General features: G+C 41.6%; 2 protein-coding genes across 2 annotated transcripts; one reads left to right on the plus strand and one right to left on the minus strand.

Moving 5' to 3' along the window:
- Nucleotides 1–1,423: 1,423 nt before the first annotated feature.
- On the plus strand, nt 1,424–21,418 carry LOC105496452 (WAP four-disulfide core domain 10B). The gene is made up of 5 exons (XM_071079213.1): nt 1,424–1,538; nt 10,151–10,251; nt 10,631–10,735; nt 19,896–20,050; nt 21,023–21,418. The coding sequence occupies exons 4-5, from the start codon at nt 19,960–19,962 to the stop codon at nt 21,151–21,153; spliced, it is 222 nt and encodes a 73-aa protein (XP_070935314.1). The 5' UTR covers nt 1,424–1,538; nt 10,151–10,251; nt 10,631–10,735; nt 19,896–19,959; the 3' UTR covers nt 21,154–21,418.
- LOC105496451 (WAP four-disulfide core domain 13) lies at nt 5,632–10,137 on the minus strand. Its single transcript, XM_011766874.2, has 4 exons — nt 9,687–10,137; nt 7,293–7,443; nt 5,978–6,042; nt 5,632–5,899 (listed from the first exon to the last, which is right to left on the minus strand). Exons 1-3 carry the CDS (start codon nt 9,772–9,774, stop codon nt 6,000–6,002), a joined length of 282 nt encoding a protein of 93 aa, XP_011765176.2. The 5' UTR covers nt 9,775–10,137; the 3' UTR covers nt 5,632–5,899; nt 5,978–5,999.
- Nucleotides 21,419–24,313: the final 2,895 nt, after the last annotated feature.

The following is a 24,313-nucleotide window of genomic DNA, read 5'->3' on the forward strand; positions in this document are numbered from 1 at the left end:
TTGGTTATATTTACTTCTATTTTATTCTTTTTCATGCTATTGTAAATGGGATTATTTTTCTTGATTTCTTTTATGGATAGTTTACAGTTAGTGTAGAGAAATTCAACTAATTTTTGTATATTGATTATTTTATCCTGCACCTTTATTGAATTTGTTTATTAGTTCCAACAGATATTTTTGTTATTGAGTCTTTAGAGTTTTATACACATAAGATGCCATCTGTAAACAGAGACAATTTTCCTATTGTCTCTGTTTCCTTCTCCTTTCATACTTGGATGCCCTTTATTTCTTTTTCTTGCCTAATTGTTCTGGATAGGATTTCAAGTATTTTGTTGAATAGAAGTGGTGAGAGTGGGCATCCTTGTCTTATTCCTGATCTTAGAGGCAAAGCTTTTAGCTTTTCATTATTGAGTATGATGTTAGCTATGGGCTTGTTATATACGTCCTTTATTATATGGAGGTACATGGCTTGTATACCTAATTTGTTGAGAGTTTTTACTATGAAAAAAATGTTGAATTTTTCTCAAGTACTTTTCTTTTCTTTCTTTCTTTCTTTTTTTCCTTTTTGAGACAGAGTTTTACTCTTTCATCCAGGCTGGAGTGAAGCAGCATGATCTCAGCTCACTGCATCCTCCTGAGAGTCAAACAATTCTCCTGCCTCAATATTTTAGCATTTTATCCTTTCTCCCCTCATTAAGAGGTACTTACTTATTGAGCTCCTACTATATTTCAGTAACTATTCTCAATGTTGGGTATATAGAGATGAATTAAACAAAGTTTTGTCCTCAAAACTTGTATACGAGTCTTGGCTCTGAGCCTGGAAAGCAGAACCCATGAACAAACAAGATTTCACCTTCAAAATTGTAAATTCCATTCCTAACACAGCCAAACCCACCTTTCCCAGCAAACCTAAAATTATGTTGCATTGTTGACTAAGCACTTAAAGGAGACAATGACAGAGTGACAGGGGTGCTCTCCAGAGGGCCACAGTCTTCATATTATTCATATTTATCTTCTTCCCAGGTGACAGCAAGAAAAGGTGACTCTTCTTTCATTGTGTCTCCCAAGCCTCCTTATTGACTTGGTATAGCCCCTACTGAACTACTGATCTTTCACCATCTCTGCTGGGATGGACTTAGAAGATAACTCCCAGCAAGAATTTGCAAGATATCCATAAGCATCGTTATTTTTTGACCAGTTTTATTCTGGCTTCATTGTGGCCACATTCTTGTCTCTTAGCTTTTCATCTTTATTCACTCCCCTGGGGAAGAGTTGGACCTACCTATTAGAGCATCTTTTCCAACATTCCCCATGCCTGTCACTTGTTCTTAATAAACTAAATAAACTCATGGTTGGCTGAAGCATCCCTTCAAGATTTCATCCTGGAGGGTCAGCCTGTCCTGTATGGTTATGTGTCAGGTACTTTCCAGTCCGGCCATGTTACCTTCAAAGCAAGTTCATACTGCTGAGTTACTGGTTACTTAAGCCTCCCAACCACCAGACTACAATCAAGAACTTAGTGTCACAAATTATGTAAGGTAAGTGGTGTTATCTCTATTTTAAGCATGAAAAATTCAAGTTTTGAAGAATTTAGATGACTGGCCATAGTAGCACAACTATGGTTAAGTGAAAAGTCATGGTGTATAGATTATATTCACTGATGAAGGGGTGATAATCCATTTTTCTTCTTCCTTAATGCCATTCCTTATATCTCACCCTTTGCAGTAAGTCCTCAAAATGTTAACAATAATCATAACCATTCATATTTCTGTCACAGTGCGTACAACATATTTTTATGCATATTATATCATTTGATCTTTTTGTATAGTCTTGTCAAAATGAAGAACAATTGCTTATGCTGTTTTCCTAATGAGGAACACAAGGCTCACTGGTACAGAGGTGAAGTAAAGGAGCCAAGCAGAGAAAGGCCCAGGCTTTGTGGAACTTGATGCTTGTATAATTATGGATATCTTGTTTTAGAAAAATAATGCAGAACTACTAACGCAAAATTAGGCATGTAAGTGAATATTTATTTGAAATGAAAAATAAATTGCAACAAGTTACAAACTTACAAAAGCTTACGAACACATTAAATATCATGAATCCCAGAAAAATAACATGCTTTATTATTATTATTTTAAATACCTTCATAATACCTTTTTAATATTTTGTGGCTAATTATTTTTGATTGTCTCTTATGACTATAATTTTTATATCATTTCTATAGAGAGAACAGAAGGATAATTCAGTCTTTGCTCTAGCATGGTTGATCAAAAATTTAAAGTTATGATTGGTAGTTTAGGAAAGATTATTTCCATTCCCATAACTTATCAGTAATGCCACATCTGTCATGTCCTCTGCAGTTTCTGGCTCAGGTGGTGCTACGTGCCTGGGGCAAGACCTTGGAGAGTTCTAGCCCTTTGATTTTGATTTCATGACACCTTATTGCAGCCTCTTAGTCACTGATCCATCTTTATCAGGTCCTCACCACCCCCACTGTGTCTGTCCTGGGTTCATGATATGGCCATGAAGACTTGAAGGCTGGCCCCAAGGAGGTTGCTGTGCAGTGTCTGGTTGATATTTCTCCCTGAGGTTAAATTTGGGATCAATTAGCCTGATGAGTGGAACCAAGGACACGTAATCAGTGAGGGTTGTCCAGATATTGATGTGATAGGTCCTTAAGACCACCACCAGGGCACAGACAGCATCCCTGGACTGGAACAGTGCTGTTTATCTCTATGCCAAAGTGGGGTTCCTGCTTCCTCTCCTCATTCCAGGAGGAAAGTGTGCTGAGCTTTGGAAGGGGCTCTTGCAAGTGTTGACCTAAAGTTTAAGCTTCAAGAGTTTTATGGTAGATTAGCCTTTATTGCCAAGCTAAAAAATGATTTGCAAGTTAGATATTGGGCCTCCAATTTCTTGCTTCTCAATACCTTCCTAAAGGTGGACCAAGAAAAAACTTTGTAGAGGCCTGTGGGGAAGGAAACATAATTAGTCCACTTGTTCTTCTGGATTCTTTAAACATTCATGGGTGATATCATGTTGGGTCTCTAGAGAATTACTGTCATTGAATTGTCTCTTGTCAGGCTATGCTTAGGAACTCCTTAAATAAATAGCCCCCAAAAACTTTTCCTGGAGTCTAACATGAGGCTGTCATAGAGGGTGCCCTCTGTCATGATGACCTTTAATTAGCCATCATTTTTTAGCCATCAGCTTTGTGTAGCTTAAAGCAATGCTTTCCATTAGAACTTTCTGTGTTCCATGTTTATAATGTGCAATATGGTAGCTACTAACCACATGTGGTTATTCAACACTTGAAATGGAAACTGATTGAATATTTTGTTTTATTGTAATTCATATGAATTAACATTTAAATAGCCTCTTGTGACCAGTGCCTACAGTATTGGATAGATCAAACTCAGATTATTGAAACAGTGATAGCCAACCTGTATGTAAGAGACCTTCCTCACTCAGGTCAATTTGAACCACATATGGTCAGTTTCTGGTAGTAAAAGAGTCTATAGATTTTCTGAACAGTATTTCCTGCCCTGGACCAGGGGTCACTAGGGAGTGAGTCAGATTAGAATGGTGTCATTGAAGAGAAGAGCAAGATATGGACAAGATAATTTTATCTTGGGAAAAGTTCATTTGGAAGGGCTGCAATTGGAAGAAAAGTAGAATTGTGGGACTAGGTGACCACACATTTCCAGGTTGGTAACATTCATAGGGGATTTGCAGAGGGAAGCAAAGTCTTCCATAGTCACTCACTGGAAATTTAGTAGAGGAATTCAGATCTCTGTTAAATTAGCCTATCTTTCATCATGAGATTTAATCACATTATTTCGATGCAGTACTTTTTACCTTGTTCTCTCTTAAGAAGATATTTTGAAGATCAGTGAATACTGTGTTAACTTAAAACAAGTGCAATGTTCACTGATCACTGACTCAGAGAAATTAAAAAGCAACCAACCAAACAACTGGAGTTTAAGGTAGAAAGTACACTGTGATCCCTTTATAAAACAGGAATTTTGGATAAAGGAAGAATTGACAAGATGTGGATAATAATACGTTCTTCTTATATTCTCTGCCAGCAGTCTTCTATGTGCTTTGCATGGGTCCTTTTATTTCATCTTGATGACACAGCTAAGGGTTAGATATTTTCCATCTGCATTTTACAGATGGACACATTGGGGTTCCGAGGACTTAGGAGATGCCCAGCATCACCAGGTCAGCAGGCCAGAGCTGGACTGTGTCCCAGAGTAGCTAGGACCCTTGACCATAGTACAGAGATATTACCCCATGTGAATGGATACCATCGGGCTTTCTTTTTTTGTTTTTTTTTAGCATATTGTAAGTTTTCATAAGTAAATATAGTTTTAAGAAAATAGTAGGCAGCTGATATTTGAGGGACTTTGGACTGTTCAGTGAAGATTTTCTTTGTAGGGAAAACTCATCAAATGTTAGAATTGATCTACTTTTTGTCAGCCTCTTCTCAACCCTATTTGAAAAGTCTGAATTGTATCCTTACTATGTGCAAGGCCTGGCGCTAGGTGCCAGGGTTCCATGGCAAAGAAGTCAGACACAGTTTCTGCTTTTATGGGACTCATACTCTAAACAAAGAAAATGCTAACTTGAACAATTATAAGAAAGTCTGATAAGGTTATGGTAGGACAAAGATAGGGCACTGCAAAAGACAAACAGAGGGACTAATTCTGTCTGGAGTGAACCGGTGAAGTTTCTATGGAGTGTTTAATTTAATAGGAACCTTGAAGCATGAGTAGGAGCTCATCAGCAGCATGGTGGGCTCACTAGAGCCTGGGCAAGTGCTCATGCGCCTAAACTGCTCCACTGGCCTCCACCTGCTACTATTTATCACGTTCCTTTGTACAGGGTTAATTAAAGGACTAAGATGAAAGACCACCATTCTAATTTGGAACATCTGGAGACATCAGAAGGCCCATTAGAAGACCCTAAACTTCTAATTTTTTCTTTCAAATACTCTGAAACAAAATCCACCAACTTATGAATACTATCATTTTTTTTTGGTGGTGGAATTCCACAGGACTCCATTTTGTTCACTATTCTTGAAGCATCAGTAAAATAATAAAGATGATTCCCACTCCCTCTTTTTTTTTTGAGATGGAGTCTCACTCTGTTGCCCAGGCTGGGGTGCAATGGCGTGCTCTTGGCTCACAGCAACCTCCGCCTCCTGCGTTCAAGCAATTCTCCTGCCTCAGCCTCCTGAGTAGCTGGGATTCCAGGTGCGCACCATCATGCCCAACTAATTTTTGTATTTTCAGTAGAGACGGGGTTTCACCATGTTGGTCAGGCTGGTCTCGACCTCCTGACTTCGTGATCCGCCCACCTCAGCCTCCCAAAGTGCTGGGATTACAGGTGTGAGCCACTGCATCCGGCCCACTCCCTCTTTTTTCAGAGAAAAAACTGGAACCCAGAATGAGTGACCTTGTAAGTGAGTTGCTGACAGTTTCTACCTTTGCAGAGACCAAGTTCTTCCATCTACATGACCTTGTGTTGTCCTCCCAATACCCCAAGGCATGGATGTTTTCTTCATCTTTCAATGAGGGAGGTGACTGTCTCAGAGAGGTACAGTGAGCAGACCAAAGTCTCAGAGCGTGAAGGGCTCAGCTTGAGTCCTTGCCCAGGGTGCTGTTAACCCGGAGGCTGGAAGAGCTTGTTCCCTGACAAAGCCTCAGATCTGAGTGCCCTGGGTTCCCCCTGGGCCATGACTTGGTTCCTCATGTTGCTCTGTGTTGCAGAATTCATGCTGGACTGCACCCTGCCCCCTTCAGGGAGTGCAAAGATAGCCCTTGGAGGGGAATGATGGAGGAGGAGGCAATCAGGTAATGAGAGGCCATTCTGATCTTGTGGGAATGTGGTGCCCCTGGTGGGGGTACAGGAAGAAAGTGAGCATCCCTGGGAATCTCACACAAGGAAGGCCAGACCAAATCCCTCTACTTACAAAATGCGCTAGGAAATATGCCTCAGTTGGTAGGCATGATGACTTCTGAGCCCTTGGGTTTGTATCTGTAGAAGAAAAAGATTTTCAAATATTAACTGGTGAAGTTTTATTTTTAGAGATATATTTTTTTCTTTCAATTACTTCCACCATTAACATTAAACCATGAATCTCAGTTCTCTCGCTATAGGGAATGCAGAACCTCAAAAAACTCAATGACACCAAAGAGTTATATATATACTTCTGCATTCCAACGTAGAACATTGAAAGATGTGGAATTTAATTGCAAGGGCTAGTCTCTTCAAAAAGAAGTGGTTGCCTAATCGCCAGCATTCACAGCAATTATGTTGGCAAGTAATGTTTTAAAGCTTACATGGATTGTCTATTTTAACCTCACTATTATTATTCCAGTCTTAAAGATGAGGAAGTTGATGCCCAGAGAGAGGTTCATTAGCTTGTCTAAGGTCACTTATCTAAGAAGTGGTAGAGCCAGGATTTGAGCGCAGGTGTTTGGCTTTGAGCCCATGCTTAATCACTCTGCACATTATCTCATATGCTGGGTATTCTGCTCATGGTAGGGAATACAGCAGGGAACAAGACTGCCAGGCTTCCCTCAAGAGGCTCATTGGTTGAGTCTTTCACTGCGGGTCTTTTGAAATTTCATTTGGGCCTTGCAAAGCAGGAAAAAACAAGAGTCCTTATTTTACTCATGAGAAAAAGAAAGTAAAAAAGAAGGAATTGTCTTACTCAAGGTCATAGAAAGACATAGTTGCAAGATGGGATTAGAAACCATATGTCTCATCAGCACCCTATGTTCTTTCTGTGCCCTGGGAGCACACTCCATTTAGCAGGCTTGCGGCTAGTGTTAATGTCTGTACAATTAACCAAAACTTCCTTTGGGCTGGATCTCCAGAGCCCAAGAACACTGGTGGCCAAAGGATGGTGTCTTGTGAAAGGAGGGCAAGCAAAAGTGTAGGACAAATTTTGCTTTGGGATTTTGGTTACACCTGCAGGTAGAGTGTCCCTGGGATAAGGGTGGATTCTGGGTCGGGGGAAGGTCTGTGGATAAAGGGATTTGTGGGTGAGTTCAGAGAGGCAGAGACAGAGATTCATGGATGTGGTGATGGGATGTGGTGATTGGGAGGGGAGGAGGGCTTTTCTAATCAGGACTTTTATGGAAATTGCCCTTGGCATGTTGGCAACATGGCCACCAAGAAAAAAGAAAGGAGAGATCCAGCACAGTTGCTGGTAAGAGACTCTTCTGCTGGGCTCCCACCAGCAGCTCTGGGATCAGGCCTGGATATGAGATATCTCTTACCTCTTGCGCTTTTGAAGTGCATCTGATGAACAGACTATCCCACAGAAGGATGAACAGCACTGAAATCCTTTCTGGCAATCTTCCTGCATTGTACACAGTTGAGTACAGTTTTCAGGCGCTGATATGCAGGGTGGAGGTTCCAAGATATACTCTGGAACACAGAACAAGTAAGAGAAGGGCCTCACCAACAGGCTGGAGTAATGTTCAGAACTCAGAAAGCCCAGGGAACTGCCAGGAAACCTGCCACCCTCATCTGCCTTGCATGGTTCCAGGGTTGTGGCATCAGGTTTGTCCTCAGCTGCTGCCTTCGTCTGAGTTCTGAGCAGGGAAGCAGGGCATGGATATTTTTTGATCAAGAATAGAGTTCGGTAGAACCCTGCACCCACTGGTCATTCACCATCCTTGTAGTTCAGATGCCAAGTCCCCATTGACTATGGTTGGATCGATATCAAGGGTATTAATGGTGTATGTGGTGAACAAGAAAGAGGTTTGTACGTTCGTTCTGTACTGACTCATTGTGTGTTCTTGAGCAAGTTGTAGAGCTTCTTGGTAACAACATAGTTTACCCTGGGGTTAACCTAATGTGGGTTATTTGTGTATAGGAATAATGAGTGAAAGGTAAGTTTTGGTAAAGGATGAAGACCAAGCAGTAAACTGAAGGTACTGGATCAGAGAGCTGGGACCCAATTCACAAATAAGTTCTGAGAATGACTTCTTTCATGGTAAGAAGGGTGGGGATTTCAGAATGGGGTTCAAATATTCAGCTTCTTTTTCTTCCGTGGTGTCTCTCAGTCAGGAGGCCAGAGCACCAGGATGCCCCACTTTCTACTGTTAGAGAAGAATAAGCATCTTTATGTTTACTTCCTATTTCCTCCCTTACCCCCAAGTATTTCAGTTCAAAGCTAAGACCTACCTGCCCTGGGAGATTCTTTCCTAAGGCCACAACCCACAGTCTCCTTTCTATTCCTGGACTCTAAGGATGGGCCCCATTAACCCCTTTCCCCAAGCCCTTCCAGGTCCTAATTTTTGTACCTTGTGACTCTCCCTTTCTTTGGGGGCAAAAGTCAAAAGTGGGGCATTCTATTGCCCATCTGTGGGTCTATTGCTCTGCAAATATTTGCAATTAGAAGGAAATCTATAGGATATTATGATGGTTTGAAAGGAATGAATGAAGAAAGAGGTCATGACTATAACTGTAGAAGCAAATGGCACCAGAATTGGGGTAAAATAAGCTGAGGTCCAAGCTGTTGACAATTTAACAGAGACCAATAACTAGTACTCACCCCTGGCCTCTCAGCTCTTCTGTAGCTCACTGGGGTACTGCAAGAAATTGGAACTAGTCCACACTTTGAAGAGCTTGGGGCTCAATAGACCAGTTTAGGGATAGACACCATGATCCAGAGATCTCAGAGAGGTCACCCTTTTCAAGTCTTGACCCCTCTTCTGGGTATCTGGTCCCAACTTCACTCACAGCACTTACCAGTCTTTTAGAAAGCCTCTTTGTGCCTTTCCTCAAATTCTGATTTTTCAATTAACTCTACCCTGGGCACTCCTATTTTCTCGTAGCTTGCTCAGTCCCTCTTAGTCCTACAAACCTACATGACTTTTCTGAAACTTCTAAAGCAGGATCTAGCCTCCCTAGACACATGAGCTACCACACATATCCCTCTTCTGAGCCACCAGTATTCTGAAGATGTTTTCCCCATAGAAAAGTGGATGTATGATGAATAACAGTTCTTTTCCCACTTGGTATTGGCTAAGGTCAACATTACTATAGCTAGAGCTCTTTTGAGTTGAGCTGGGCAGTGGTGGCTACTGAGATGGACTCTACACTGTCCCATTGATGCTAATTGCCGGTAATTCTGCAGTACCTCTGGAGTTTGAAAATGTGGAATAAAATGCAAAACTCCCTTTCCTTCCTTCCCAAAACATCCTTCAAGGCCAAGATTATGTAGATTCCAGCTTGAGTTCCACCAACTTTGTTGTCTCTCTGTTTTAATGCTTGAAAAGGGAATCCAAGCATCCATGAAGGAGCCATGGGCAGCAAGACTAAGCTGGAGGATGAAGCTGATCACGTTTACAGCATTTAATATTACTGAGCATTTACCATGGTTTAGTAAGAGTGAGCTATGTCTGCATGCATTATCTGTTCTCCTCCAACGATCCCCATATAATTGTGTTCATTATAAGGATAAAAACCTAAGACCCAGATACTTTGCCCAAGGTCACTCAGCAACAGAGCAGGGATTCAAACCTAGATCTTGCCAATAATAAAGCTTGGGCCCTTGAACATGACACTGTATTTTTCCAAGAGGTGTGACAGACTGTCAGCCCTCAGATCCTCTCCTGTCCACAAATGTTACTTCCCTCCTTGGGCCCAGACCCAGCACCTACTCAGAACACGCTCCTTGGGACTCCCAGGCACCAGCTGCAGTGCTAGGCAGAACACCACCAGGAACTGGAGAGGCAGCACAGGCTTCATGGTGCCAGTGGGACGGGTGAGTAAGTTCTGGCCAAGGATTGCTGGGTTTGACCAGGCACTGCTGTGACGAGAAGAGAAGGAAAGAGGGCAAAGTGGAGGCCCAGTGTGATTAGCCTTTCACCGTGTACTCCAATCAAAGCAGGCAGGGCGGAAATCCAAGCACCTCCCAATCACACCCACTCCAGGGTCATATAGTGTTTTCATATCCTCCTTTATCCCTCTAGTCTTGACCTTGCTATCTCTTTCATCTGTATCTAGATCTTATTCATATCCCTTAACATTTTAAATAATTTTTCCCTGTGGAAATTGTACATGTCTTTGTTATATTTATTCACAGAGGATTGAATTTTTTTTTTTTTTTTTTTTTTTGGTGGAGTCTCACTCTGTCACACAGGCTGGAGTACAGTGGTGCGATCTTGGCTCACTGCAGCCTCCTCCTCCTGGGTTCAAGCAATTCCTGAGTCGCTGGGATTACAGGTGTGTACCACCACGTCCGGCTAATTTTTGTATTTTCAGTAGAGACAGGGTTTCACTGGGGTTATCCAGGCTAGTCTTGGACTCCTGACCTCAGGTGATCCACCCTCGTCAGCCTCTCAAAGTGCTAGGATTACAGATGAGAGCCACCGTGCCCGGTCTGAGGCTTGAAGTTTTAAAAGGAAATTGTAAATGGTATCATAACTTTTCAATTAATCCCTTTTGTTTACTGCTCATGTAGAGAAGTTAACTTTCCAGTTGGCTCAAAAATCTCCACCATAACAATTATTTGACCTCACTGAAACCAACAAACATTGACTCTTCACTTCCCTATTTTATAGTCCTCCCCTCTAGGTGATTACTTTTCTTTCTATCAATGTAGGATTCAGAACCTGTCATTTAAATCTCCTTGTTTGAATCTGCCTACAAAAACTGCAGCCCTGAGTGAATCCAACCATCAATTTCATTGAAGCTTGAACCTAGGCAGGTATGTGTTGCTGGGGGAAAATAATTCAACTGTGCTACTAAACAGCACAATAGATGCACCATCACCAGAACAAAAAGGGTTTGGTAGTCTTACTAAGTTTCTTCAACTAAGTAAGCCAGGGTTCCCACTCTCTACAAATACTATTTCAAACTTGCTTTCCTCTCTTTAAACCTTGGATCTTTTCTTCTTTCAATGAATCTGTAGCTAGTTAGCTTGCTAAATTCTCCCGTTGTTTATTATGGTTTCTTTGTGTGTTCTCTTCAGTGTTTATCATATCCAAATAAGAACAGTTATAGTTTTCTTCTTCAAACTTTAAGCCATTTTTAATGCCTCACTGTGCTGGCTAGGCCCTTGAGTACATCATCATCTGTAAGTGGTGATAGTGTGTATTTTTGTCTGATACCCGATTTAAAATGAAAACTTCTTGTTTTCTCTTTTAGAACTGTCTCCACTTTAGTGTCTCATAAGCACCCTCTATCAGGTTTAGAAAGTTTTCTTTCATTCCTAATATAACAAGAAATTTTAAATTAGTTTATGTCAGATTATGTGTATTGCTTTTTTCTGTGTATATTGAGATGATAACATTTTTATCTCCTTTAATCTGTTAATGCGTTGAACATTCAGATTTTCAAACATTAAGCCATTTCTATGGTAATATAAGGTGATCATTAAATATTATCATTTTTATATTGTTTGGTTCAGTTTGCTATTTTGGAGGTATTTTACATCTATGTTCATAATGAACTGGGCCTGTAATTTTTCTCTCTCATATTGTCCTTGCCTGGTTTGGTAGCAAGTTTATGCTGACTTCATAGGATGTGCTGAGTAGCAGCCCTTCTTTATCAATTCTCTGGAAATTCTTGATTTAAGATAATTAGTTACTTGAACTCTCAACTCTGTTTTTCTTGCACAAATATACTCATTTGCACCTTGTTGTTTTCATTTAACAATATATCCTGAAAACTGCTCTCCAGTAGTTCATAACAATTTTTCCTCTATTACAGCTGCATTTGACATCCCTTGCACATGCACCTTAGTCATATAGCCAGTCTCCTATATTTAGGCATTTAGGTAGTTTCCAAGATTTTGCTATTATAAATAATGCTGCAATGGACAATGATGCATAATTTTCTGTATCGTTGGAGGTATAATATCAGTACATTTCTAAAAGTGTGATAGTTGGTTAAAAGGATAAATGCATGGCCGGGCGCAGTGGCTCATGCCTGTAATCCCAGCCCTTGGGAGGTTGAGGCGGGCAGATCATGAGGTCAGAAGTTCGAGACCAGCCTGGTCAACATGGTGAAACCCCATCTCTACTAAAAATACAAAAAATTAGACAAGCATGGTGGCAAGCGCCTGTAGTCCCAGCTACTCAGGAGGCTGAGGCAGAAGAATCACTTAAACCTGGGAGGCGGAGGTTGCAGTGAGCCAACATCAAGCCACTGCACTCCAGCCTGGGCAACAGAGCTGGACTTCGTCTCAAAAGAAAAAAAAAAGGATAAATGCACATATAGTTTGGCAAGATATTGCCCATTTCTACTTTGTAAAGATTATACCTTTTTGTAATGCCACCAACAATGTGAGTGTGCATGTTTCCTACAGTCTCACTAACAGAACGGGTTGTCATGCTTTTGAATTTTTGCCAAAACAATTGGGTGAGAAATGTTATTTCTGTAGTTTTTGAGGTTCATTTACTATGTAGCATGCACCAGTACTTCATTCCATTTTATGGGTGAATAATACTCCATTGTATATATATATCACAATTGTTTATCCATTCATCTGTTGATGGACATTTCAGCTGTTTCCTTGCTTTGGCAATTGCAAATAATGCAGCTATGAACATTTGTAGATGAATTTTTTTGAGTATATATTTTTAATTCATTTGGGTAAATATTTGGGAGTAGTAAATATCTGGGTCATATGTTTAACCTTGTATGTTTACTTTTTTGAGGAAACTCCAAACTCTTTCCACAGTGGCTGAACCATTTAATACTTCTATCAGCAATGCATGAGGGTTCCAATTTCTCCACATGCTTGCCAACACTTATTATTTTCCTTTTTAAAAATTATAGCCGGTCAAGAGAATGTGAAGTGGTATCTCGTGGTTTTTATTTGTATTTCCCTAATAACTAATGATGTTGAGCATATTTCCCTCTCCCTCTACCTCTCCCTCTTCTCCTTCTCCTTCTCCTCCTTCTTCTTCCCCTTCTTCTCCTTCTTCTTCTTCTTCCTCTTCCTCTTTCTCTTCTTCTTCTTTTTTTGATGGATTCTCGCTCTGTTGCCCAAGCTGGAGTGCAGTGGTATGATCTCAGCTCACTGCAACCTCCGCCTCCTGGGTTCGAGAGATTCTCCTGCCTCAGCGTCCTGAGTAGCTGGGTTTGCAGGCGCCCGCCACCACACCTGACAAATTTTTGTATTTTTAGTAAAAATGGGGTTTCACCATGTTGGCGAAGCTGGTCTTGAACTCCTGACCTCAGGTAATCCACCTGCCTTGGCCTCCTGAAGTCCTAGGCTTACAAGCATGAGCCACTGTGCCCAGCTGATATTGAGCATATTTTCATGTGCTTGTTGGTCATTTTTATATCTTCTTTGAAGAAATGTATATTCAAGTCCTTTGCCCATTTTGTAATTGGGTTTTTTTTCCCCCTTGAATTGTAAGAGTTCTTTAATATATTCTGGATGCTCTTATCAGATAGATGATTTTTTCAAATATTTTCTCCCATTCCATAGGCTGTCTTTTCACTTTTTTGATAGTCATTTGAAGCACAAAAGTTTTTAACTTTGATGAAGTCAGATTTTTTTTCTTTTGTTACTGTGCTTTTGGTGTCTTTTCTAAGAATCCATTGCCCAATCCAAAGTCATGAAGATTTACTTCTATATTTCTTCTAATAATTTTGTAGCTTTTATATTTAAATCATTGGCTTATTTTTGAATCAGGAAGTGTGAATTCTACCTTTTCAAGATTGCTTTGGCTATTCAAGCCTCTTGCAGTTTTGTAACTTAAGGATCAGCTTTTCTATTTCTCAAATAAAGAAAAATCTGGGCAGGCGTGGTGGCTCACGCCTATAATCCCAGCACTTTGGGAGGCCGAGGCAGGTGGTCACCTGAGGCCAGGAGTTTGAGACCAGCCTGGCCAACAGAGTGAAACCCCATCTCTACTAAAAATATAAAATTTAGCCAGGAGTGGTGGCGCATGCTGGTAGTCCCTCTACTCAGGAGGCTGAAGCAGGAGAATTGCTTGAACCTGGGAGGCGGAGGTTGCATTGAGCTGAGCTTCCGCCACTGCACTCCAGCCTGGGTGACAGAACGAGACTCCATCTCAAAAAAAAAAAAAAAAAAAAAATTCTGTTGGAACTTGATTGGAATTGCATTGTAATGCTGTCTTAATAATTTTAAGTCTTCCAATACAGAATTTGGGATGTTGGCCAGGTGTGGTGGCTCACGCCTGTAATCCCAGCACTTTGAGAGGCCAAGGCAGGTGGTTTGCTTGAGCTCAGGAGTTCGAGATCAGCCTGGGCAACGTGGCAAAATCCTGTCTCTACAGAAAATATAAAAATTAGCTGGGCGTAGTGGCATGCGCCTACAGTCCCAGCACCTGGGAGGTAGAGGTTGCAGTGAGCCAAGATCACGCCACTGCACTCCAGCCTGGGTGACAGAGCCAGACCTTGTCTCAAAAAAAATAAAAAAGATGGAATGTCTTTCTATTTCTTGAGGTCTTCTATAATTTCTTTCAGCAATGTTCTGTATTTTGTGGTATACAAGTCTTTTACCTCTATGGTTAAATTTACTTCTAGGTATTCTATCCTTTCATAGCCTGTTATAAATCAAATTGTTTCCTTAATTTCCTTTTTGGATTGCTCATTGCTGGTGTTTACAAAAACAGCTGAGATAGTTTTACTTTCTTCCCAATTTGGATGACTTTTATTTCTTTTTATTACTTAATTGCTTTGGTTAGAACTCCATTACAATGTTGACTAGTGGTGGTGAAAGATGCTTCATCGTCTTATTTCTGATCTTGGGAGAAAGATTTTGATCTTTCACAATTGAGTATAATGATCATTGTATATAGTTTTTTAATCATGTTAAGGAAGTCCTTTATTTCCTAGTTTTCTGAATTTTTTTTAATCATAGAAGGGTGGTGAATTTTGTGAAATGCTTTTTCTGTATCAATTAAGATTGGAAAACTTTGAGAAGGATTGGTGTTAATCAAAAAAAGTTTAGTATAGATTTTATCAGTGAAGTCATCTAGCCCTAGGCATTCCTTTGTTGAAGAGAGTTGTGTGTGTTTTTCAAAAATTACTGATTCTATCTCTTTATTTGTTATAGGTCTGTTAATATTTTCTATTCCTTCTCAAGTCAGTCTTGGTGATTTGTGAGTTTCTAGAAATTTGTCCATTTCCTCCAGGTTATCTAATTTGTTGGTATAAAATTGTTATAGTATTCTCTTACAATTTTTTTTAGTTCTGTAAAGTTGGTGGTGATGTCCCACTCTAATTTCTGATATTAGTTATTTGTGTCTTTTCTCTTTTCTTCTTAGTCAATCTAGCTAAAGATTTTCAATTTTATTGATATTTAAAAAAAACCAAGTTTTGGTCTTGTTGATTCTTTTTATTGGTTTTGTCTTTCCTATTTCATTTGTCTGTTTTCAAATGTTTATTATTTCCTTCCTTCTGCTAGCTTTGGGTGTAGTTTGTTCTTCTCTTTCTAGTTTCATATGATGTAAAGTCAGGTTGTTGATTTGAGATCTTTTTTTTTTTTTGAGACAGAATCTCACTCTGTCGCCTAGGCTGGAGTGCAGTGGCGTGATCTTGGCTCACTGCACCTCTGCCTCCTGGGTTCAAGTGATTCTCCTGCCTCAGACTCCTGAGTAGCTGGGACTACAAGGCTTGTACCACCACACCCAGCTAATTTTTTGTATTTTTAGTAGAGATGGGGTTTCACCATGTTAGCCAGGATGGTCTCGATCTCCTGACCTCATGACCTACCTGCCTCAGCCTCCCAAAGTGCTGGGATTACAGGCGTGAGCCACTACGCCTGGCCGAGATCTTTCTTTTTTAATGTAAGTATTCACAGTTATAGATTTTTCTACCCTGAGAACTACTTTTACTACATCTCATAAGTTTTTGTATATTGTGTTTTGTGTTTTTGCTTTCATTCGTTCGAAAGTTTTTTTCTAAGTAATTGGGACTACAGGTGCATACCACCATGCCCAGTTAGTTTTTTGTAGAGACAGGGTCTTGTTATGTTGCCCAGGCTGGTCTTGAATTCCTGGGCTCAAGTGATCCACCCACCTCAGCCTCTCAAAGTGCTGGGATTACAGGTGTGAGTCAACATGCCTGGCTCAAAGTGTTTTCTAATTTCCATTGTGGTTTATTCTTTGACTCATTGGTTGTTAAAGAGTGTATTAATTTCACATTTTTGAGAATTTTCCAGTTTTCCTTCTCTTATTGATTTCAGCTTTGTTCCATTGTGGCTGGAGAAGATAGTTTGTATAATTTCAATCTTTTTTTTTTTTTTTGAGACGGAGTCTTGCTCTGTCACCAGGCTGGAGTGCAGTGGCGCGATCTCAGCTCACTGCAACCTCTGCCTCCTGAGTTCAAGTGATTCTCCTGCCTCCAAATGATTCTCCTGCCTCAGCCTCCTCAGTAGCTGGGATTACAGGCATCTGCCACCACACCAGGCTAATTTTTGTATTTTTAGTAGAGACAGGATTTCACCATGTTGGCCAGGATGGTCTCCATCTCTTGACCTTGTGATCCGCCCGCCTCAGCCTCCCAAGGTGCTGGGATTACAGGTGTGAGCCACCGTGCCTGGCCTGTATAATTTCAATCTTTTAAAATTTATTTAGGCTTGTTTTGTGGCCTAACATGTAGTTTATCCTGGAGAATGTTCCATATGTGCTTGAGAAGAATATGCATTCCCTTCTTGTCTTAGGTCTGTCTTAGGTTTATAGTGTTGTTTAGTACCCTATTTCCTTATTGATTTTTCTGTCTGCGTATTCTATTCATTACTGAAAGAGGGCCTGGAATGCTTTCCAACACCAACAACCAATTCTCCTATCTCTGGACACCAACTGGGTATTCCAAAATTTAATTTAATTCTGACACTAACTACTTGAAGTTAGTGCAGACCCCATAGCTTATAGGCTTGATTTCACAAGACTACTCCCAACTTCAGGTGCCAGTTGCAAGTCTTGGGCCTCCTCCACTTTTGATCTACTGGCTATAAATCAGGGGCTCCCACAATCCCATCTGAAAGTTTGATAATTTGCTGGAACAGCTCACAGAACTCAGGAAACACTTTACTTAAAGTTTATCAGTTTATTATAAAGGATACACATGAATAACCAGATGAAGTAAGTAGGGTGAGCTTCAGAAGGGTTCCAAGCACAGGAGTTTCTGTCTTTGTGAGTTGGGTGTGCCACCCTTCTGGCACATGGATATGTTCACCAATTCAGAAGCTCATCAAATCTTATTGTTTAAGAGTTTTTATAGAGCTTCAACTCCTTCCTTCTTTAACTTCCTGGAGGAGAGTGGGTGGGTCTAAAAGTTCCAACCCTCTAATCACTTGATTTTTCTGGTGACCAGCTCCAACCTGAGGCTACCTAGGGGCCCCACTCCAAGTAACCTCATTAGCAGAAACTCAGGTGGAATCAAAAGGGGCTCCTTATGAATAACAAAAGACACACCTATCACTCAGGAAATTCCAAGAGTTTTAGGAACCTTGTGCCAGGAACTGGGGACAAAGATCAAATATATTTCTTATTATGCCATGATGGGATATTGAACTCTCCAACTATTACTGTAGTGCTATGTCTCCCTTCAATCCTGTCAGTGTTTGCTTCATATATTTTGAAGCTCTATCGCTTGGTGTGTATATGTTTATAATTTTTATATCTTTTTGATGAATTGGCCCTTTTATCAATATATAATCATGATTTTGGTTCTTTTAACAATATTTGACACAATGTGTATTTTGTTTGACTCTAATATAATAATCACAGCTCTTTTTGCTACTATTTGCCATATGCAGAAAATTGAAACTGGGTCTCTTCCTTATGCCTTATACAAAAATTAACTCAAGATGCATTAAAGGCTTAAATATAAAACACCAAACTATAAAAACTCTAGAAGAAAATCTGGGCAATACCATTCAGGACATAGGCATGGGCAAAGATTTCATGACAAAATCACCAAAAGCAATTGCGACAAAAGCAGAAATTGACAAATGGGATCTAATTAAACTAAAGAGCTTCTGTACAGCAAAATAAACTATCATCAGAGTGAACAGACAACCTACAAAATGGGAGAAAATGTTTGCAATCTATCCACCTGACAAAGGTCTAGTATCCTGAGTCTACAAGGAACTTAAATTTATAAGAAAAAACAAACAATCCCATTAAAAAGTGGGCAAAGGACACGAGCAGACACTTCTCAAAAGAAGACATATATGCAGCCAATAAACATGAAAAAAAGCTCAACATCAGAGTAATGCAAATCAAAACCATGATGAGATACCATCTCATGCCAGTCACAATGGAGGTTATTAAAAAGTCAAGAAACTACAGATGCTGGTGAGGTTGTAGAGAAATAGGAATGCTTTCACGCTGTTGGTAGGAATGTAAATTAGTTCAACCATTGTGGAAGACAATATGATGATTCCTCAGAGATTTAGAACCAGAAATACTATTTGACCCAGCAACCCCATTACTGGGTATATACCTAAAGGAATAGAATCATTCTGTTATAAAGACACGTGCATGCGTATGTTCATTGCAGCACTATTCACAATAGCAAAGACATGAAATTAACCCAAATGCCCATCAATGATAGACTGGATAAAGAAAATGTGATAAATATACACCATGGAATACTATGTGGCCATAAAAAGGAATGAGATCATGTTCTTTGCAGAGACATGGATGGAACTGGAAGCCATTTATCCTCAGCAAACTAATGAAGGAACAGAAAACCAAACACTCCATGTTCTCACTTATAAGTGGGAGCTGAACAATGAGGACACATGGACACAGGGAGGGAAACAACACACCCTGGGGCCTGTCAAGGGAGGGAGAGCATCAGGATAAATAGCTAATGCATGCTGGGCTTGATACCTGGGTGATGGGTTGATAGGTGCAGCAAACCCCCATGGCACATGCAACAAACCTGCACATCCTGCACATTTACCCCAGAACTTAAAATAATATTAAAAATATAGCTCAATCATATAGGGTTTTGTGTAATGAATTGTTAAGAATAATTTATAATTAGGCCGAGTGTGGTGGCTCACGCCTGTAATCCCAACACTTTGGGAGGTTGAGATGGGTGGATCAATTGAGATCAGGAGTTTGAGATGAACCTGACCAACATGGCAGAAACCCATCTCTACTAAAAATACAAAAATTATCCGGGTGTGATGGCACGTGCCTGTAATCCCAGCTACTCAGGAGGCTGAGGTGCGAATTGCTTGAACTCGGAAGGTGGAGGTTTCAGTGAGCCAAGATCACGCCACTGCACTCCAGCCTGGTGTGGAGTGAGGCTCTGTCTAAAAGAAAAAAAAGGAATTTATAATGAACACATCCATTATGTGCAAATAGTCACCTCTTAAAGGGGCTCATGATATGATTTCTGCCTTCACAACTATGGAAATTGGAGTGTCTATCTGTAGCTACCCTCACCCCCCCCAAAAAAAAAAACTTATGTCGTTTCTTTTTGAGAAATAATGACATTGTAAATATTTGCATGACTAAATAAAGGTGGCAGAAGGTAGGTAACAAAGGATAGGTGATTCAAAAATGAGAAAATAAAAGATGGTTTACAGAAGAACTAAAAGAGAATGTAATAAAATATAGGTTAATTCTAAGCGCCTTTTAAAAAATGATATTTTTTCTTTTCTTTTTTTCTGTAAAGCATTTTGTAACTAGAAAGCAGAAATAAATAGTACCTTTCAGAAAAGAAAAACTCTGTTAGCAAGAACGTAGGACTGGTTATGTGAGAAGAGGCGTCATTCCTGCAAAAGCCCTATCCTGTATGGAGAAGGACAGGGTTAGGAGAAGGCAAAAGCAGGAAGCAAGGACTCTTGCTCTGCCCTGACTTGGCCAGTGGAGGCAGCGAGGAGCTGAAGATCATTCCTTCTTTCTTTCCTTCCCTCTCCACAGGCAGCTCTGCAGGGAAGTCTGTGACTGCCTGGCCAGACTTAGGGCTCACGTTCTGGTCAGAGTCATGGCATCCCAGTCTCTGCTGCCTGTCCTGGTTCTCTGTGTGCTGCTGCTTCAGGCCCAGGGAGGATACTATGACAAGATGAGGATGCAGAGTAGGTGATGGGCTGCTGGATGGGTGAGGGGGAGTTGGGCAGGGGGAATGGAGGAGATGTGCCCAGTCTGAGTAGGACCTAGGAGCTGGAACCTTTCTGCATATCCAGCTCTGGCCACAATGCTGTGCAGACTCTGGACTGTCCCAAACCATGACCCTCCAACCCCTTTACCTGGCCTTGGGATCAGTAGCGGGAATGAAGGGGGAACCTACATCTTTTGTTGTTTGCTCCCAATACTTACAGACAAATGGTACATCCCATAGTGAAAGGTGTACCAGGACTGAGAATCCAATGGGAAATCAAGACAATTATTCTTTGATTTATGCACATCTGTGAGCAGTAAACATCTAGAAGTGGTTATGAGGGTAGGTGTAGGTGTAGAAATGGGTATAAGTGTAGGGTAAAAAGGACATAGAGCAATGAAAAGTTGGGATATACAGGGCAAAGTTAAGTGTATCATCAAAGGAGCCAGGAGAGTGCTGGTGGGAAGGGATATTAGGGACAGTGACAGTGAGGAGAGGAAAGGGAGGGATGAAAGGCAAGTTCATCTTCTTGTCTGGGCTCTGCAAATTCTGGAGAATAGGGGAGGGCTTGGAAATGTCTCAGGCTTCTTTGAGCTCTCAGGGTCAAACTGTAGATTCTATGGGGGCAACTTCACTAAGGTGACTCCTATGGGAGTGACTTCACCATGATTAATGGGGAGACAGAGTTCTGAATGCAAGTGTATGGTGAGGGTCCAGGAAACCCAGGCATTGAGGTCTACTGGGGTGAGATGCAGAGCAGGGAGACAGAATTTAAGATACTGCCAATCACTAGGATTGGTGATGGGCCAGAAGGAAGTTCCCTGAAGAATCCAGGAGAGTTGTAGTGGTCAGGGGGGCCTTGGTTCTGGGGCCATGGAGGAACTTCAAGCTTGAGAAGGGTGCTCTGTAGGTGCATGGTTTCATTGACCCTGCTTCTGCACCATTTCAGGAATCAAGGTCTGTGAGAAGCGACCCAGCATAGATCTATGCATCCACCACTGTTCATATTTCCAAAAGTGTGAAGCAAATAACATATGCTGTTCAGCCTTCTGTGGGAACGTTTGCATGAGCATCCTGTGAGTGGGAGAGTGGGCTGGGATGTGCATCCTGCTCCCTGAACCCTTCCATCCGAGACTGTGCCCACATCCGAAGCGCAACGACATCAAACCATTAGCACAAGAACGTCAACAGGAATGCCACCCTCCCTGCTGTCTGAACTCCCTGTCCCTGTCAAATAAACCAGAACAAATGCCCAGGGATCCTGCCTCTTTTGCTGCCACTACAGGTGATCATTGAGAGCCCACTGTAGCCCCCACAGGTGCCCCGCTTGTCTTGTGTCCTGGTCTTCAATTTCTCTCCCTGGTTATGCTTCTCTACCCTCCCTCTTCCTCTTTGGCCCATGTATCCCTGCCAGCCCTCAGGAGGCCCAGACCCTTGCTGTTTTGCTCACTGAGCCAGTACTCCCAGGGGGAGGAACTGCTCATGTGCTAAGAACATTTCTCACCCTGGAGTCAGAAGGACCCATTAAGCATGAGATGGGTGGTAGTTAGAACCCGAGGTGAAGAGTGGGAGGCCTCCAAGCACTGCTTTGGTCTCCTTAGCCTTGGTGCACCCCCACCTCATGCTCCCCAATCTCTTTCTGAGCTTCAGATTGCTCTCTCTTTACAATGAGGATAATGAGTCCCAGGAAGGCCAGCGACGTGCCTAAGGCCATAAGAGAGTGAGAGGATATGATGTGGCCGGAAGAGAATGTTTCCTCTGGGCTCACTTTTTGCTCAGTTCTCTCCATTACCTGAGACCAGAGGCATCCTAGTGAGAGTGAGTGCCTGCACCAACCCCAAACTTCCTCCTATCCTGCACCCACCAACATGGCTACTCCTCTAATGGGACCCAATTTGGGTCTCAGGATTGAACACTCCAGCACTTTCCATTAACTGGATAGTCCCTATCTTTCCCAAGCCCTCTTCCTTAGGGGCTCATTCTCTTTTCTTTTGATCAAAAGGAACACCAAAGGGTGGGAAACAGGTGGTTCATGCTGCTGTTGCTAAGGAGTAATTGACACAGAGTGGCAGTGGATCTTGCCTGTCATCCTACTGTGAGTTAGTGGAAATTAACCACTGTGGTACAGACTCTCCCTTACTCTGCAATCGCTTCTCCTCTGAAGTGATCCTGGGGCTAGATCCAGGGTTGGGTCACATGTGGCTAATCAGAACACGGAGTCAAATGTGAAGAAGTTTCAGGAGGACAGGCCATGCCCAGAGGCAGGTGTGCAGTGTTATGCTCCAATCTAGTGCTTCTTGCTGGGCTGTTCGATGAAAGAGACATCAGAGAAGAAAACTTCCCGCATCAGACCAGAGGCTGTGAGCCACCTCTGAGGCATCACCAGGCTCTGGGTATCTCAGGTTTGTCTTCACCTTTCTCAAGAGCTTTTCTTGGACAAGGGAGTCTTAGAAAAGAGATCATCATCAACCACCAACATAGACATCATCAGAGGTAGGTGGGCTATAAGGGCATGGTCTCTAAGAGATCTTATTTGGTGCTTCCTCAGATAGCCTCCCTTAGCAAGCGTCATCTCAGGCCATCTCCAAACACTGCTAGGAGACACTATTAAGAGAGGCAAATTTACCTGTCAGGGACCGTATAGAGAATAACCTCCCCCATTCAAGTTCAGTGCACTGTACCATGTGGACATGCCATGGGTGTCAGGTTGACCTATTCCATGTCACTGGTGTGAGCATCATAGACTATGAATTTTACTGGAAGCAGTTGCTCTGCTTTCTTCTAATCACTGGTGCCCTGACTTGTGTTTTGGAGAGCTCTCTGGACAACTCACAGTGCCCCAGGGAACTCAAAGCTGAAAGGAGTGCCCATTTGGTTATGACTGTGTGCTCTCTCTTCTATGAAAACATCTATGTGCTCTCATATTGTGTAAAATAAGGTAGTGAGGACTCTTAGAAGAACATGAATGTCTTGGAGGCAGAGGAAGAAGCAAAGGCAAATTTTTCCAAAATCTGGATCTCCAAAATGTCAAATTCTAGCCTGAAAAGAATCAGAGATGAGGCCTGTTGTGTTTGAGAGCAAACACATAGTCTTATGGTTGCCACTGCTCTTGCATTGTTTGTTCTCTTTATATCTCCTAGGCTGTGTTGCTTTTCGAAGTGAATGTAAATGGGAAGACTCTAGAAGGATACTGCCATCTCATGTATGCAACATGACACTGATCTGTCCCTACCTTGTTTCTGTACTTTGGCTGCATTTGATGCTCACAGGTGGTTCTATACCAATGTCGTCACCAGCAATGTTTGTCCCTCCCCTACTTCTGTTAACAGTCTGCATTATTCCAAACTCAGAATGCCTAATTCATGAACTACAGGATTATTTGAAATGTAAAGTTGCATTTGGTGATTGTGATTTCTTCCACCATGAAATGCATGTTGGCCCAAAAATTGTTAGAATGTTCATGCTGTGAAAGATTCAAGGGAAGTCTCCTATCCAGAAGTTATTGTTACCAAGCCTAAAGGCTTACCCTTAGATGATATCAGCAACATGTTGAAATAGGAGACTCATGACTCTCCCTTCACCCACAAAGAAACAAACTGAACAAACTATTCAGTGATTGATTCTCTCTGAAAAAAGACAGAAACCAATCGAGAGAGTTCTACACATTGGGCAACTGAGAAAAAACATCTGCATCAAATGAGTGGGAAAAGCTGAGGTGCACTCAGGCATGAACTTCACCTTGGACACTGCCATACAACCAGGAAAGGAATCCCTACTACACAACTTCTCCCTGTAGAGAGGAGGGTTTGGGTCTCACATATAGTACTTTATCTCCGAAATTCCCCATGGTTCGGCTCAATTAATCAACTCTGGAAGTGGAGGGGATTAGGAATATGTAAGTCTTTGTGACCTACAGGAAAAAAGCAGTGGTTTTATGCTACAGAACAAGAACTTCCAGGGGCCTCACTCTCTGGAGGCAGTGCAGAGAAGGGCTTAAAAAATGCAGCTTCTTGTTTTTCTCTGGGAGGGGTTTATGACACTCTTCTAGGGGCTACTTGGTGCCTGGGCTTCTAATTAACTTGCATTAATTAACTTGCATTGGGGAGTTAAAGAGGCAAATAGCCTGCTGGTAGCCTCAGAAAGCAGATTGGCACTTCCCAAGCCTTTTTCCCTGGCTCACCCCAGTGATAACTCCAGGTCTATTACTCCTTCTTGAAGAGAGTTTGTCCACATGTAGAAT

Source organism: Macaca nemestrina, chromosome 15, assembly GCF_043159975.1.
Source record: "Macaca nemestrina isolate mMacNem1 chromosome 15, mMacNem.hap1, whole genome shotgun sequence".
Lineage (NCBI taxonomy): Eukaryota > Metazoa > Chordata > Mammalia > Primates > Cercopithecidae > Macaca > Macaca nemestrina.